The sequence below is a fragment of the Zootoca vivipara genome, chromosome 17 (genome assembly GCF_963506605.1).
Source record: "Zootoca vivipara chromosome 17, rZooViv1.1, whole genome shotgun sequence".
In the NCBI taxonomy this organism is placed as follows: Eukaryota; Metazoa; Chordata; class Lepidosauria; order Squamata; family Lacertidae; genus Zootoca; species Zootoca vivipara.
Genome location: NC_083292.1, coordinates 3,874,003 through 3,888,357, shown reverse-complemented (window position 1 = coordinate 3,888,357; position 14,355 = coordinate 3,874,003). Strand labels below are relative to the sequence as shown.

The following is a 14,355-nucleotide window of genomic DNA, read 5'->3' as shown; positions in this document are numbered from 1 at the left end:
CTTCTACTTGAGAGATTCAAGGTGAACAAGTAATCCATGTAATTAACTGCCAAATATATTTTAAAAAAGCAAAATTGGGAATACTTGAAATATTAAGAGTTTCCACAGAAAGAAAGTGTATGATGTCCCAAGCCCATGCCTTCTTAGAATAAAAAGAATGCAGCCTTTTCTTACAATAAAATGAAAGAAGTCAAGAAAATACAACAGCAGCATCTGAAGGTTGTAAAGCAACAGACTATTGAAAACACAGAATCAAACCAAATTCAGTTTATCATAGCTGCCAAGTTTTCCCTTTTCTCGCGAGGAAGCCTATTCAGCATAAGGGAATTTCCCTTTAAAAAAGGGAGAACTTGGCAGCTATGGTTAATGTTTGAAATGACATGAGGAAATGAAAAGGGGGTTATCTGGCACCAATACCCCCACCCCCCCCCACAAAAACAGGTGTCATATGAGTTTTTATGGGAAGAGCACACCAGAGATTAGGGGCAGAGAACCTGTAGGCTTCCAGATGCTCTTGGACTCCAGTTCCCATCATCCCTGACTATTGCTTATGCTGGCTGGGGTTGATGGGAGCTGAAGAATCACAGGTTCCGATCCCTGCCATACCACCTGCCCTCCGCTTGGTGTTTTGACAATGAACATAGGGTACAGGCAGGTGTGTTTGGGTATATATATTTAATAATGATTTTAATCTGCTCAGTTGGGCTTACTTCTGAGTGGACATGCATACAATTGCACTCCAGCTGCCCACATAAAACTGCAGTTCTGAATACATGCACACCATGGAAACAGTGGGCTACCTTTTGAGTAAGTGCATAGGATTATACTGAAAATCTTAACATATGCATTTTGTCTGCTAGATGCGGATAGAGTTCTAAGGGAGGTTTTGTTTTTAGGTTGCTATTTATAGTTAAACACATTTTACTGTCATAGGAACCAACTCCTAGAGGCTAAGGTCCCTTTGCTCCCCAATAAAATATATGAGGGGGCAAGGTAGGTCCCTCCAGAGTTGATGGGCATTGCTATTTAAATGGTGTGTGTGCAGTGCATCTTGTGATTGTTTATGCAGGGCAGGGCTTACCTGGGACCCCCTAATATTTTATTCAAGTTGGCACTTCTGTTTCCTGTTCATTCTTTCAAAAATAACAACCATAAACCAAATCTACTTATAGTAGTGTGTCCTCATTTAAGTATAGAGGCAGCCTCTCCAACACTGCCACCCCCTTGCCCCAGGTGCTTATTGTCAAGAAAACTAGGCAGTGACTTGCATTCCCTTCCCATCCTTCGCGTTGCTCCATTTACCTGTAGAACTAACAGTTGCCTCTTCTTATCCAACTCCCAAGCCATCTGAAGGCAGCCCTGTATACAGTAGAAAAGTTTTTTAATGTTTAATTATGTTTTATATATGTTGGAAGCTCCTCAGAGTGGCTGGGGCAACCCAGTCACATGGACAGGATATAAATAGAATAATAATAATAATCCCCTTCATGGATCACTGCCTTGTCGTGGCGAAGGGGCTTGAACAACTCAGAGAAGCTATGAGCTATGCCATGCAGGGCCACCCAAGATGGACAGGTCATAGTGGAAAGTTTTGACTAAATGTGATCCACCTGGAGAAGGAACTGGCAAACCACTCCAGTATCCCTGCCAAGAAAACTCCATGGACAAAGACAACAGGCATATAAAAGTTATGACGCTGGAAGATGAGCCCCCCAGGTCGGAAGGCATCCAACATGCTACTGAGGAAGAGCGGAGGACAAGTGCAGGTAGATTCAGAGCTGATGAAGCGGCTGGGCCAAAGCCGAAAGGTCGCTCAGTTGCGGATATGCCTGGAAGCAAAAGGAAAGTCCAATGCTGTAAAGAAAAATATTGCATAGGAACCTGGAATGTAAGAACCATGAACCTTGGTAAGCTGGATGTGGTAAAAAATGAGATGGCAAGAATAAATATTGACATCCTGGGCATCAGTGAACTAAAATGGACGGGAATGGACGAATTCAGTTCGGATGACCATCATATCTACTACTGTGGGCAAGAATCCCGTAGAAGAAATGGAGTGGCCCTCATAGTCAACAAAAGAGTGGCGAAAGCTGTACTGGGATGCAATCTCAAAAAAGAATGATCTCGATACGAATCCAAGGCAGACCTTTTAACATCACAAGTTTAATCCAAGATTATGCACCAACTACCGGTGCTGAAGAAAGTGAAATTGACCATTTCTATTAAGACTTACAACACCTTATAGAAATGACACCAAAGAAGAACATTCTTCTCATTATAGGGGATTGGAATGATAAAGTAGGGAATCAAGAGATAAAAGGAACAACTGGCAAGTTTGGCCTTAGAGTTCAAAACAAAGCAGGGCAAAGGCTAATAGAGTTCTGTCAAGAGAACAAGCTGGTCATCACAAACACTCTTTTCCAACAACACAAGAGATGACTCTACACATGGACATCACCAGATGGGCAACATCGAAATCAGATTGATTATATTCTCTGCCGCCAAAGATGGAGAATCTCTATACAGTCAGCAAAAACAAAACCTGGAGCAGATTGTGGCTCAGATCATCAGCTTCTTATAGCAAAATTCCAGCTTAAACTGAAGAAAGTAGGAAAAAACACTGGGCCAGTAAGACACAATCTAAAACAAATCCCTTATGAATACACAATGGAAGTGAGGAACAGGTTTAAGGATTTAGATTTGGTGGACAGAGTGCCTGAAGAACTATGGATGGAAGCTAATAACATTATTCAAGAGGCAGCGACGAAAACCATCCCAATGAAAAGGAAATGCAAGAAAGCAAAGTGGCTGTCCAATGAGGTATTACAAATAGCGGGGGAGACATGCAAGCAAAATGCGAGGGAGATAGTGAAAGATACAGGAAATTGAATGCAGACTTCCAAAAAAACAGCAAGGAGAGGCAACAGGGACTTCTTAAACGAGCAATGCAAAGAAATAGAGGATAACAACAGAATGGGGAAAAACCAGTGATCTGTTCAAGAAAGTTGGAGATATGAAAGGAACATTTCGTACAAAGATTACCGTAATAAAGGACAAAAATGGAAAGGACCTAACAGAAGCAGAAGATATCAAGAAGAGGTGGCAAGAATACACAGAGGAATTATACCAGAAAGATATGGAGGTCTCGTACACCCCAGGTAGTGTGGTTGCTGACCTTGAGCCAGACATCCTGGAGACTGAAGTCAAATGGGCCTTAGAAAGCACTGCTAATAACAAGGCCAGTGGAAGTGATGATATTCCAGCTGAACTATTTAAAATCTTAAAAGATGATGCTGTCATGGTGCTACACTCAATATGCCAGCAAGTTTGGAAAACTCAGCAGTGGCCAGAGGATTGGAGAAGATCAGTCTACATCCCAATCCCAAAGAAGGGCAGTGCCAAAGAATGCTCCAACTACCGCATAATTGCGCTCATTTCACACGCTAGCAAGGTTATGCTTAAAATTCTACAAGGCAGGCTTAGGCAGTATGTGGACCGAGAACTCCCAGAAGTGCAAGCTGGATTTCGAAAGGGCAGAGGAACCAGAGGAGGAGGAGAGTTTGGATTTGATATCCCGCTTTATCAACACCCGAAGGAGTCGCAAAGCGGCTAACATTCTCCTTTCCCTTCCTCCCCCACAACAAACACTCTGTGTGGTGAGTGGGGCTGAAAGACTTCAGAGAAGTGTGACTAGCCCAAGGTCACCCAGCAGCTGCATGTGGAGGAGCAGAGACTCAAACCCAGTTCCCCAGATTACAAGTCGAGTCTAACTCTCTAAACCACTACACCAGAAGGCTCTCAGAAGGAAGAAAACAAGTTCAGAAATCTTCTAAGGCCAACCTGGGTATGCGAAAGAATTGTAGTATCGTCTGCGTATAAAAGCAGTTTTATTTTATGTTGGCATAATGTCGGTGGATGTCCATTTACATCATTAAAGTGATGAGCCAGGTCTTTTAAGAAGAGGTTGAATAAGTGGGATGCCAAGAAGCATCCTTGCTTTACTCCTTTGGTTATATTTATACTTTTTGTCAGCTCGCCTTTAGAGTTACATTTAATTTGACAGAATGTAGCGGTATGTAATTTTTGAATTAAAAACAGCAGTCGTTGGTCAATTCCCAGTTTACATAATTTGTGCCAAAGTAGATCACAGGGGTCAAAAGCTCTTTTTAAGTCTAGGAAGGCCACGTAAAGTTCCTTTCCTCCATTTTCCATGTATTTTTCCATGAGGTGTGAAAGGACTATGCAGCGATCAGTGGTGGATTTGCCATGACAGAAGCCTATTTGTTCAGGCTTAAGGATCTTGTTAGACGTGACCCAGTCATTCAAATTCTTTTCCAAATGTCAGGCATACATCTTGCCAAGGTTTGATTGGAGACTTCTTGGACAGTAATTTTCAGGCAGATTCAGGTCACCTTTTTTGAATATAGGAGTGATGATGGAGTTTAGCCAAACATCTGGTAATATCCCGAATTTGTCAATTAAAGTAATAAAGTTGGCTAGTAGAGTAGCCCACCAATCTGAAATGTGCTTAAAAAGTTCACCAGGGATCCCGTCTGGTCCTGGGGATTGATTGATCTTAACTTATTGGTTATTGAGAATATTTCATCCAGTTTTACTGGGGTCCATTCTGGAAGATGTACATAACTGGGCCCATTTTGCATAGCTGATACATTGGTGCTGTAAATACAGTGGTACCTTGGTTTAAGTACACAATTGGTGCCAGAAGTCTGTACTTAACCTGAAGCGTACTTAACCTGAAGCGAACTTTCCCATTGAAAGTAGGAAAGTGGATTAATCTGTTCCAGATGGGACCGCGGCGTACTTAAACTGAAAGTACTCAAATCGAAGCGTACTTAAACCAAGGTATGACTGTATTGCAGAATAGTGATTGAACCAGCTAGAGGCAGGAATGATGGTGATTGTTTGGTTGCTACCATCTTGAAGGGCACCAGAAACTATCTTCCAGAATTCATTGCTGTCCTTTGCTTGAATTGCCCTGAGCAGATGATGCCAACGGCCTTTGTAGAAAGATTTCTTTTTCTTATGGAAGAGCTCTGGAAGGTGGGTTTTTTCATATTATGTATTCTTTTAAATGGCTTGGGTTATTCCTGGATTGGAATACAGTGGTACCTCGGTTTACAAACACAATTGGTTCCGGAAGTCTGTTCTTAACCTGAAGTGTGCTTAACCTGAAGCGAACTTTCCCATTGAAAGTAATGGAAAGTGGATTAATCCGTTCCAGACAGGTCCACGGAGTACTTAACCTGAAAATACTCAAACCAAGGCGTACTTAAACTGAGGTATGATTGTAGTTGAAATGCTTGTCTCAGAAGAGATTTCTCATGATGGCATTCTTTGTCAAACCATGAGACAGCTTGATAGTAAGTCTCTGCATTTAAGGTTATGATTTGAATTTGGGTCTAATGATAATAAGGCGAGAGCTGAGTTGGGTGAGACATTGCTGCGTAATGTTGGAAATAACGTGAAACACCTTTTCCCCAAAGGAGTACACCGATGTGCAACTCCACCAGGCATGAAAACATGGCTCGCTTTCTGTGCAGCCTTTCTAGCATAGGGGAGAGAGAGACACTGGTGTTTATTTTGGCTATAGGAGGGGCAGTTTGCAAAACATTTAATTTTTTTAGGTGGCCCTTCTGTAATACTTTGAATTAAACTAGATTAGGATTGTATTCAGCTAAGTCAAACTCAAGAGTATACCTATTTACATTAATGGACCTCATCCACCAATTTCAATGGGTCTTCTCTGAGTAGGACTTAGCTGGTTACAACCCTAACATTTATAAGAAGTGTGGAGTGCCCGTTTATTGTTCCAGTCAGCATATATGCCCTACTTCAAGATACTCCATTCCATCCATCCTCCCAAGAGACAACATCCCATGGCCGCTAAGCATGCTCAGTCTTCATTTGGCTACGTAGGCCATTTCTTTGTCCACTTTAGGGTTTGTTTGTTTTAAATGTTGGTTTTGTTCTGCAAACCTCAGGACTTCACTTAGTGTACATCCCAACCTGTGCAGAGGTGGTGCCATTTTGGCTGCAAGGGTGGTCAGTTGTTGAGGAGTAAAGAATGTCCTTATTTTCATCTGAGGGTATGGTATTTGATGGGAGTGGTAGTCCAAAACATAGGAGAGCGCCATGTTGGCAAAGTCTTGTCTACTCTAGACAATTAATAAATTTAGACACCAGAAGCTGAGTGGACAGACAACTCAATGAATAGAAAATCGGGGAGGGGGGGGGAGAGCACAAAATGAAGCATTGTAGCCATTTCTCACACACCCACATAGAAAGTTACAGGTCTGCGTCTATGCCGCTGCCAGTCTCACCCCCACCTTTTAAGGGTTGCACATTTCAAGATAGCGACAACCCTTTTGGGAATTTATTCCAAGGCACAGTTACCTGATCTCTTGCTATGTTGTAACAAAGACTTTATTTTAACTTAGAATCTTACATTTCTATTCCCCTTTCAGTCAAAACATTGCCCAAGTAAGCTTAATTTAAATTTTAGACAGTGGAGTATATTTTAAAATACATGCATTGTATTTTATAAAATGTTGTAAAATGTTATAGCAGTTGAACAGACTGAGACTAAAACCTACACGAAAACAGGCAAATGAATCATTTTACATTAAACCAGAAGAATCAACACAGCAAATCAGGAAAAGCAGCAAGAGACTATGAAACATAGCCCTCCCTACAAAAAAAGTAATTTTCAGCTATTGCCAAGACAACAGGAGGGAAGAAGCTGAATAAACCTCCTGGAGAGATGGTTCCAAACCAGGGCTACCACAGAGAAGGCGCTTGCAGAACCCAGGATGGGGACATGTGGCCTTCAGGTGTTTCTGGGACTACCATTTCCATTATTCCTGGCCACTGGGCCATTCCAGCTGGGACTCATGAGCTGGGAGTCCAGCCACAATTCCTACCCGAGAAGTATCTCAATCCTAGACGCTGATCCTTGACAGCATATGCCCGTTAAATTCTGTTTGGATTTCCCTCTCTCATCCCACCGTCTTGTGAAGTTCTTCAGCATTCAAGAAGGGTTCAGGAAAGAACTAAGGTTGCATAAACACACCAAATTCCTGGACAAGGTGCATTTGAACAGCCTCTGCAGCCCCAATTCAGAATCAGAATGCAGACTTGTTTCGTGAAAGCAGTATCTGAACTGGAATAGGCCCTCTGCTTTTGTCCATGTAAAGTAGTGCAATGCTATTTGTTGTGCCTTGTTTGCCTTTCTCCAGCCTTGAGGGCTTCAGCAGCACCTTCTGGCAAAACACAAGTAGGTCCATTAAAAGGAGCAGATTGCTAATAAACAAATGGGAGGGAGCAAAACTTTACAGCTGGGTTTGAACCTTCACATCACCCCCAACAAAAATGATCAATTGTCAGGGATCATGGGAATTGTAGTTCAACATCTGGAGGGTCCCCCATCTGTGCTTTACAGCCATGAGTGACAAAAGCCAATGTCCTTTTTGACCATGTAACTTTGGTCTTACCGATATTTTTACCGGTATTTTAAGGAACCAAAGGTATAAATTGAACAAGTGAACAAGCATTTCTCAAATTCAGTAAGTGAAGGCACACACTTTGAGGAAAAAACTGAGACTAATTTCGCTCCCACCGGAACAAGATTTAGTTTTTGGAATTAGAACCTTCCTTATATGATCCCACCATTTCTACTGGAGTCACTACTAATTTGAACATACCTCCTGGTTGTTATGAAAGCCCAGAGCAGGGACTCCAGGAGTGGTTAATTCAGCTGTAAAGGGATGCAGGTAGTGCTGTGGTCCAAACCACTGAGCCTCTTGAGCTCATCGACCGGAAGGTTGGTGGTTCGAATCCCCACAATGGGGTGAGTTCCCATTGCTCTTTCCCAGCTCCTGCCAACCTAGCAGTTCAAAAGCACACTAGTGCAAGTAGATAAATAGGTACTGCTGCAGTGGGAAGGTAAACGGCATTTCCATGCACTCTGGTTTCCGTCAGGATGTCCCATTGTGCCAGAAGCGGTTTAGTCCTGCTGGCCACATGACCCTGAAAGCCGTCTGCTGACAAACACCGGCTCGCTCGGCCTGAAAGTGAGATGAGCACTGCAACCTGTCGCCTTTGACTGGACTTAACTGTCCAGGGGTCCTTTACCACCTTTTTTACTTCAGCTGTGCTGAGAATGGTTGATTCAACCACACCTGATGCAGCTTAATGGAAAAGAGGCAAGTACTGTGGTCAGTGACAGCTGGTCACCTCCCCCTTTGCTTCTAGCACAAAGGAACACCTTGACAGAAGCCAGAGTGCACGGAAGCCTTCCCACTGCCACAGTACCTGTTTATATACTCGCGGTGGTATGCTTTTGAACTGCTAGGTTGGCATGAACTGGGACAGAGCAACAGGAGCTCACCCTGTCACGCTATTTGAACCTTCGATAGAGACAGTCCATCGGCAAACCCAAGAGGCTCACTGGTTTAGACCACAGCGCCACCTGCTCCCTTCTGGTGTGAACTTGACTGAATCATTAAAATGTTCTGAGAATTGTGACAGACTGATGAAAAACACAGGACTCATTGCTTGTTAGAACAATAGCTTTTTTATTTATTTGACACCTACAAGATTTTGGTATCTTGCAGTTCTGTGGACAGGTTTATACAATCTCAAATTTTCAATAGTGCAACCTGTGCAAGCAAGAAGAAAAATGACAAACATTGTCCTTCACTTTCTTTATAAACATCTACTATTATAGGCAAAACAAAACTTACCCATATTTTTAGATAAGTGACTATTCACATTTTGTACATTTACAATTTTAAACAGCTCCAGGATAAACTCTACAATGTCTTACAACATAAACAAAAGTATTCAAGTTACGGGGCAACGGGAGGGGGGGGGAAATCAACCCAGCATACACATCGGCACCCTCACGTGCTGCTGCCCCCCTCCCCCCCATGTCAAATTTACAGCTCAAGTATTGAGTAACAAAAAACAAAAACTTTTTTAAAAGGGCTGTAATGTGAAATGGAAGTAAATTTGCACTTGTGTTTCCTAAAAACCTCACTGGATAAAGGAAACATTTGAGAAGGAAAGAAAAAAGAAAATAAATCAGGCTTTTTTAAAGCCATTCTTGCAGCACACAATTAGGAACACCATTAACACATTTAAAAAAGGAACTTTAAAAATTTAAGATGTTTCCATCACACACGCACAAACATGTTGCAGATTCAAATATATAACCTCTAGAAGAAAGCCAGAAAATGCAATCACTGGGCCTTTTTCTTAAAATGCAATCCTCAATGCTGTACTGAGATTGTCTCTCTCTTCCTTTTCCGTGTTGACTTTTTGTGAAGGAGATCCTGCTCGTGCCTAATCCAAAGACATGCACAGCCCAAACAAAAAGGGGGAACAAACTTGAATGTGTGGTTTGCAAACTTTTAAATTTTCATGCTTTTTAAATAAATGTACTTTTTTATTGAGACCTGTGTTGCCACCATTAATATATATATATCATCTCTATAATATGAACTCACAATACATGCATCTGAGGACCTCTCCCGCAGCAATGGCACCGATGGACTGCATTAAACCCTGAGCACTGTTATGACAAGGTGAATGGATAGGTTGGTTGGGAATTTTCAAGCCTCTTCACAAACAAAGTCATGGTTTGTAGCTTAAGTAGGACAAATATTTTTTGTAAAAAGAAGCAGCTCTATAAAGAGCATTGGGGGGGGGGGTAAAAAAAAAGGACACATGGACCACTGTGAAACAATGTTTGGCTTTCAGTTTGACCACCCTTCAGGTGTCTCTCCACTTCTGCACAGTTCTAAGAGAGCATGATGGAACTGAAAGTTATTTCTTTGGAATCTGTCCCTGATATTTTAAAAAAATGCAATGATCCGCTTGTACAGCCAAATACCAAAGACTCTCTTTTCTTATGCATTGTTGAAGTTGGTAATGCTCTGTGGGTGATGCTGTTGCCATATTTGTTGCTGTTGCACTGCAAGCTGTTGTGACTGGTCTGATGTCGAAAGTAGGTTTACGAGGGGAGACACACAATTTGCGGGAATGATCAAGCCTGCAACAGAAAAGATTGGGTCTTATTTCACAGACATCCATGCTGCTTGTAAGCAACCTACAGTATCCTTCTTGACTCCAAGGCAGTGAGTGGTCCTCAATTAACTGGCCACCTAAAATCTTTTACTCTGAGGACAATCACCAGCTTTGTGGATTTATGGTGGCTATTGATGTCCAATCCCATATACTGTGCACACACAGGGATACTAGCTGCTACCATAATAGATATTAAGGAAAAGGTAAGTTCTCCATGCATCTGGGATATTATCCTTCTTTAAGTAGAATCTGGCCACAAGAAATGCTGTCTGACCACACCTCCCTTTTTGCCTCATTTAGGGGACAGAGGCCTGATCAGAAAAGGTTACTTTAAGCATGATCAAGGGCTCGTGGTGAGCCCAGTACAACCATCCCATCCCTCTAGCTTTTCAACTACCGGTATGAATGAAAAGAAGAATGAATGAATGTTTATTTGCATCAGCCATTGGCCATAGCAATAAAACAATACGATATACAGTACAAAGAATAAAAATAAAAAGTCAGTTATATAAAATACATTTTAGGGTTTTGAATCAATAGTCAAATAGTGGATCTTATTCTAATTGCCCCAGCTAAAAATCTTGCAACCTTTGCTGTCATCTGTTCATCTTTATCTGCCAAGAGAAGGGACACTGTTGCGGCAGTGGTTAGGCGACCCGAAATGGACAATAAAAGAGGGGTGATAACCTCATTCCTCAAGTCTTTATAAAGAGTGCAAGCCAGAAGGGTATGCGCCACCAATTCAGTACTGCCATCTCCACAGGGACATAAGTGGTTTTCATGTGGAAGCGAGAGTAAAAGCGCGTCTACATTTTAGAATTGCTAGGTTATGCAGCTAGGGTGCCAGAGAGTCAAAATGGGACGGTGGAAAATAGTCAATACAATGGGCAAAATTTCCTTATTGTGGCCAAGTTTTTCTGACGCTCGATATCATTTAGGCACTGACAAATTAGACTGTTTGCTTTACTAGAACCCAAAGTGAGTAGCTGTTGTGGTGATAAACCACAAGAGTGAAGTTTTTGATAGACAATTTTAGTCCAGGTGCTCTTGTGACAATCTTGTAGCACTAGGGATATTAGACCAGGGGGATCTGAGTTTAGGCAAAGCCAATAGTTAGCCCTACGCCAGATCCGTAATTCTACCAAGGTAAGATTAGCCTCTAGACGCAATGATGCATTTGGGACTCGGTGGTACAGAGAAAATTTGCCTTAAGAACTTTGATTGGACAGCTTCCGTAGATCCAAGGTGAGTGCTTGTCCAATCTGAGCCCTTTATAACAACTGTGCTAGTGGTTTCGCTTGGAACACTTCCAGGACTGATGGTATATGTTTACCACCTTTTGTGTAGAAAAAGCATGTCAGAATTTTGGCGTTTTTGGATGCTTTTTCTTTTGCACATTTCTGGTGTGCTCCCCATGACCCTGTAGACTGGAAAATAAGGCCAAGATATTTGAAAACTTTGACCTGTTCAATTAGCTGGTTGTCCATGCGCCATCTATGGGCCCTGTAGTTTCTTGAGAAAACCATGACTTTGGTTTTCTTGTAATTCACGGCCAGCTGTTCTCTCTGGCAATGTCCTGAAAATGCTCTCATCAGTCTTTTTAGGCCTGCTTTTGCTTGGGCTATGAAATGCAGGCCCTTTGCTCCTCAATGTAAGACACTAAAGAAATATATGCTACAGATTCAATAATGTATCCTTGGAGGGAAAATAAAATAAAATGCAAAATGAGCCTTCTGTTCCAAGAAACCAACAATACACAAAACTAGTACACTTTTTAAGGTTAGAGAGACTTCAGGAGTTAGACTGCCACATGGACCAAAAGGTAATGACAAATTATCACACTTGCCTACAATCCTCTGTCCATCCTCCGTCCGTAGCCGAACGATCTGCATTTTGACATTTGTACCGCTTACTGAGGCTAGAACTCCTTCTACCTTTGTCCAGACGCTTAGGACTGAACCACACAGGACATAGTACGTCCGACAGCGCAGGCCAACTTCACAAACCAGGCCCAGGCTTGCTTTTTTGCAATTGCCTCTCCTGAAAGAGGAAGGGAAGGAGAAATACTTAAAGATAGATCTTTGTTTAACACATACACAATTTTTAATGAAAAGCAACACATAAGGATATTGATGTCCCACAATATTTTCTGAATAACACTTTGATTTTGCATAACAAATTGTTGCCTCACAATAGACTAGGATGAGCTGCTCGAGCACGCAAGTCAGACAAGAACAGAGGATAAAGTTAGTTCTGAACAAAGGAGGTTCCTCAAGCCTAGTTAGAACTAGCACAAATCTCAGGCTCGATATTTCTTGTGGAAAAGCTGCCAATGCAACGCTTTGGTGAAGCTTTCACTTCCCATGCGAAGTTTCTTTTCTCAGAGCAATTTTTGAAAAGCCCAGCACACCCCACAAGGCATTTTGTACCACAGCATTTCAAGAACTCACCAGTAAGCATGGGTGCAAGTGTCTGCTGATGATGTGTACTGCTCTAGCCAGTGGGCCACAGCATCGTCAGAAGGAACCTGAAAATGAAATAAATTAGATTTTACAGATTTATTACAGCCAGATTTGGCTTCTTGATTTCAAAGATGCAAGGCCAAAGCATGCTCTCATGTTACATGGATGAGAAGAACCCCAGGGCACCACAGGCTCACATGCTCTCCCTGCCCATGCAGCCCTCAGTCCTTACTGATAGAATACCATAGTTCAACAGTTGTCTGAAGGTGTGATCTATGGTTTGCCTAATTTAGTTGTAATACCAATTATTCAGCACCTGAGTATTTCCACAAGGTCATCTCATTTGACTATGGCTGCAATCCTAGGCATGCTTTACTTGTTTAGGAAGTAAATAAGAAGGGCAGTTAGCCAGTGTGTGAAGGAGGGCAGCCCAGGTGAAAAGAGGCAAGCAGCAGGGATGGGGTATGTGCACAAATTATGACGAGATGGTTGGACAGTGTTCTCGAAGCTACGAACATGAGTTTGACCAAACTGCGGGAGGCAGTGCAAGACAGGAGTGCCTGGCGTGCTATGGTCCATGGGGTCACGAAGAGTCGGACACGACTAAATGACTAAACAACAACAACACATCTAGGGTCTGTGTATTTTTAATGTAATTAATGCATATAAGGGTATTAATGTATTATATTCATTGCATACTTTGTTTTTCTCTCCCGCAGGATTATAAGTTTAATACAAATGTGAATGTTTTCCACGTTATAGTTAAATTTGTTTTTAAAAAGCAAGTAACCTTTTTATATTTTTTCTTTATTTCTCCATACGTCTCCAATTTCAATTGTTTTCCGGTATTTGGTCTATATACTAGGAAAAGCTTCTTTTTGGGATTCACTTCTTTCACCAGGATGGCAGTTTTCTTATTGTTTCGTATCTGGAAGAAAGGGGGGGGGGGAGAGAGAGAGAAATACTGTGAAAATGCAGTATGTATGTGTTACTTAAGATACCGTCAGGATTTAACATTTATTTAAAGACAGACCAGGGTTAGCATCTGTTGGATGAAGCAAAACTTACCAGAACAATATGAAACCAAGATAACAAACTTCTTATTTAAAAAAATGGAAATGGTTTATTGAATATTTATAGATAAATTGTAAACAGATAAAAACATAGGCAGGAGTATTGTAATAACCTGCAGTTTCATAAGAGTATATATTTAAAGAAGATGAAAAAATGAGCAAATTTGGTTGATTTGGATATGCAGAAAATATTAAAAATAAATTTAAGGAACCGCAGAAAGGGGGAAGTCAAACTGCAAAACAGAATTGGTTTTATACAGAAGCAGAGTTGAAGGCTTGTTTACACACATGTTGTGGTACCAGTCAATAAATCACACTATACTCCCCAGGAAAAAAAAAGAAACTGTTGGATGAAGTTAAGGAGGCAACAAAAATCTCAAGGAGGCAGATTTACAGCACATGCAAGAGTAGTTCTGTCCTTCTGACCCAAACATCAGCTCTGCTCCCAGATCTGGTCTGAGGGGGCTGCTATTCCAGGATAATCCACCTTTTGCCACCATACTCTCAATTTCAGGCTCCCACCTGAAATACTGACTACACAGTGCTTCAAACGCTTAAAGATACATGGCATAAATGTCAAGTATTATTTCTTTATTACGTTAAGAAATTATTAGGTTTGTAAGAAGATAAAAGGTAAAGGACCCCTGGACGGTTAAGTCCAGTCAAAGGTGAATATGAGGTTGCGGCACTCATCTCGCTTTCAGGCCTGGCGT

The 14,355-nt window shown here is 41.7% G+C and overlaps 1 protein-coding gene across 2 annotated transcripts in view; it reads right to left on the bottom strand.

The window, feature by feature from the left end:
- Positions 1-8,574: 8,574 nt before the first annotated feature.
- SBNO1 (strawberry notch homolog 1) overlaps positions 8,575-14,355 on the bottom strand; it is a 39,869-nt gene continuing 34,088 nt past the window's right edge. For both annotated transcript variants that reach the window (XM_035098173.2, XM_035098172.2), the window contains 4 exons: positions 13,360-13,497; positions 12,558-12,634; positions 11,954-12,147; positions 8,575-10,072 (listed from right to left, as the gene is read on the bottom strand). In XM_035098173.2, the coding sequence (XP_034954064.1) occupies positions 9,930-10,072; positions 11,954-12,147; positions 12,558-12,634; positions 13,360-13,497 (552 nt within the window). In that variant the 3' untranslated portion in view covers positions 8,575-9,929. The remainder of the gene's footprint in view (positions 10,073-11,953; positions 12,148-12,557; positions 12,635-13,359; positions 13,498-14,355) is intronic.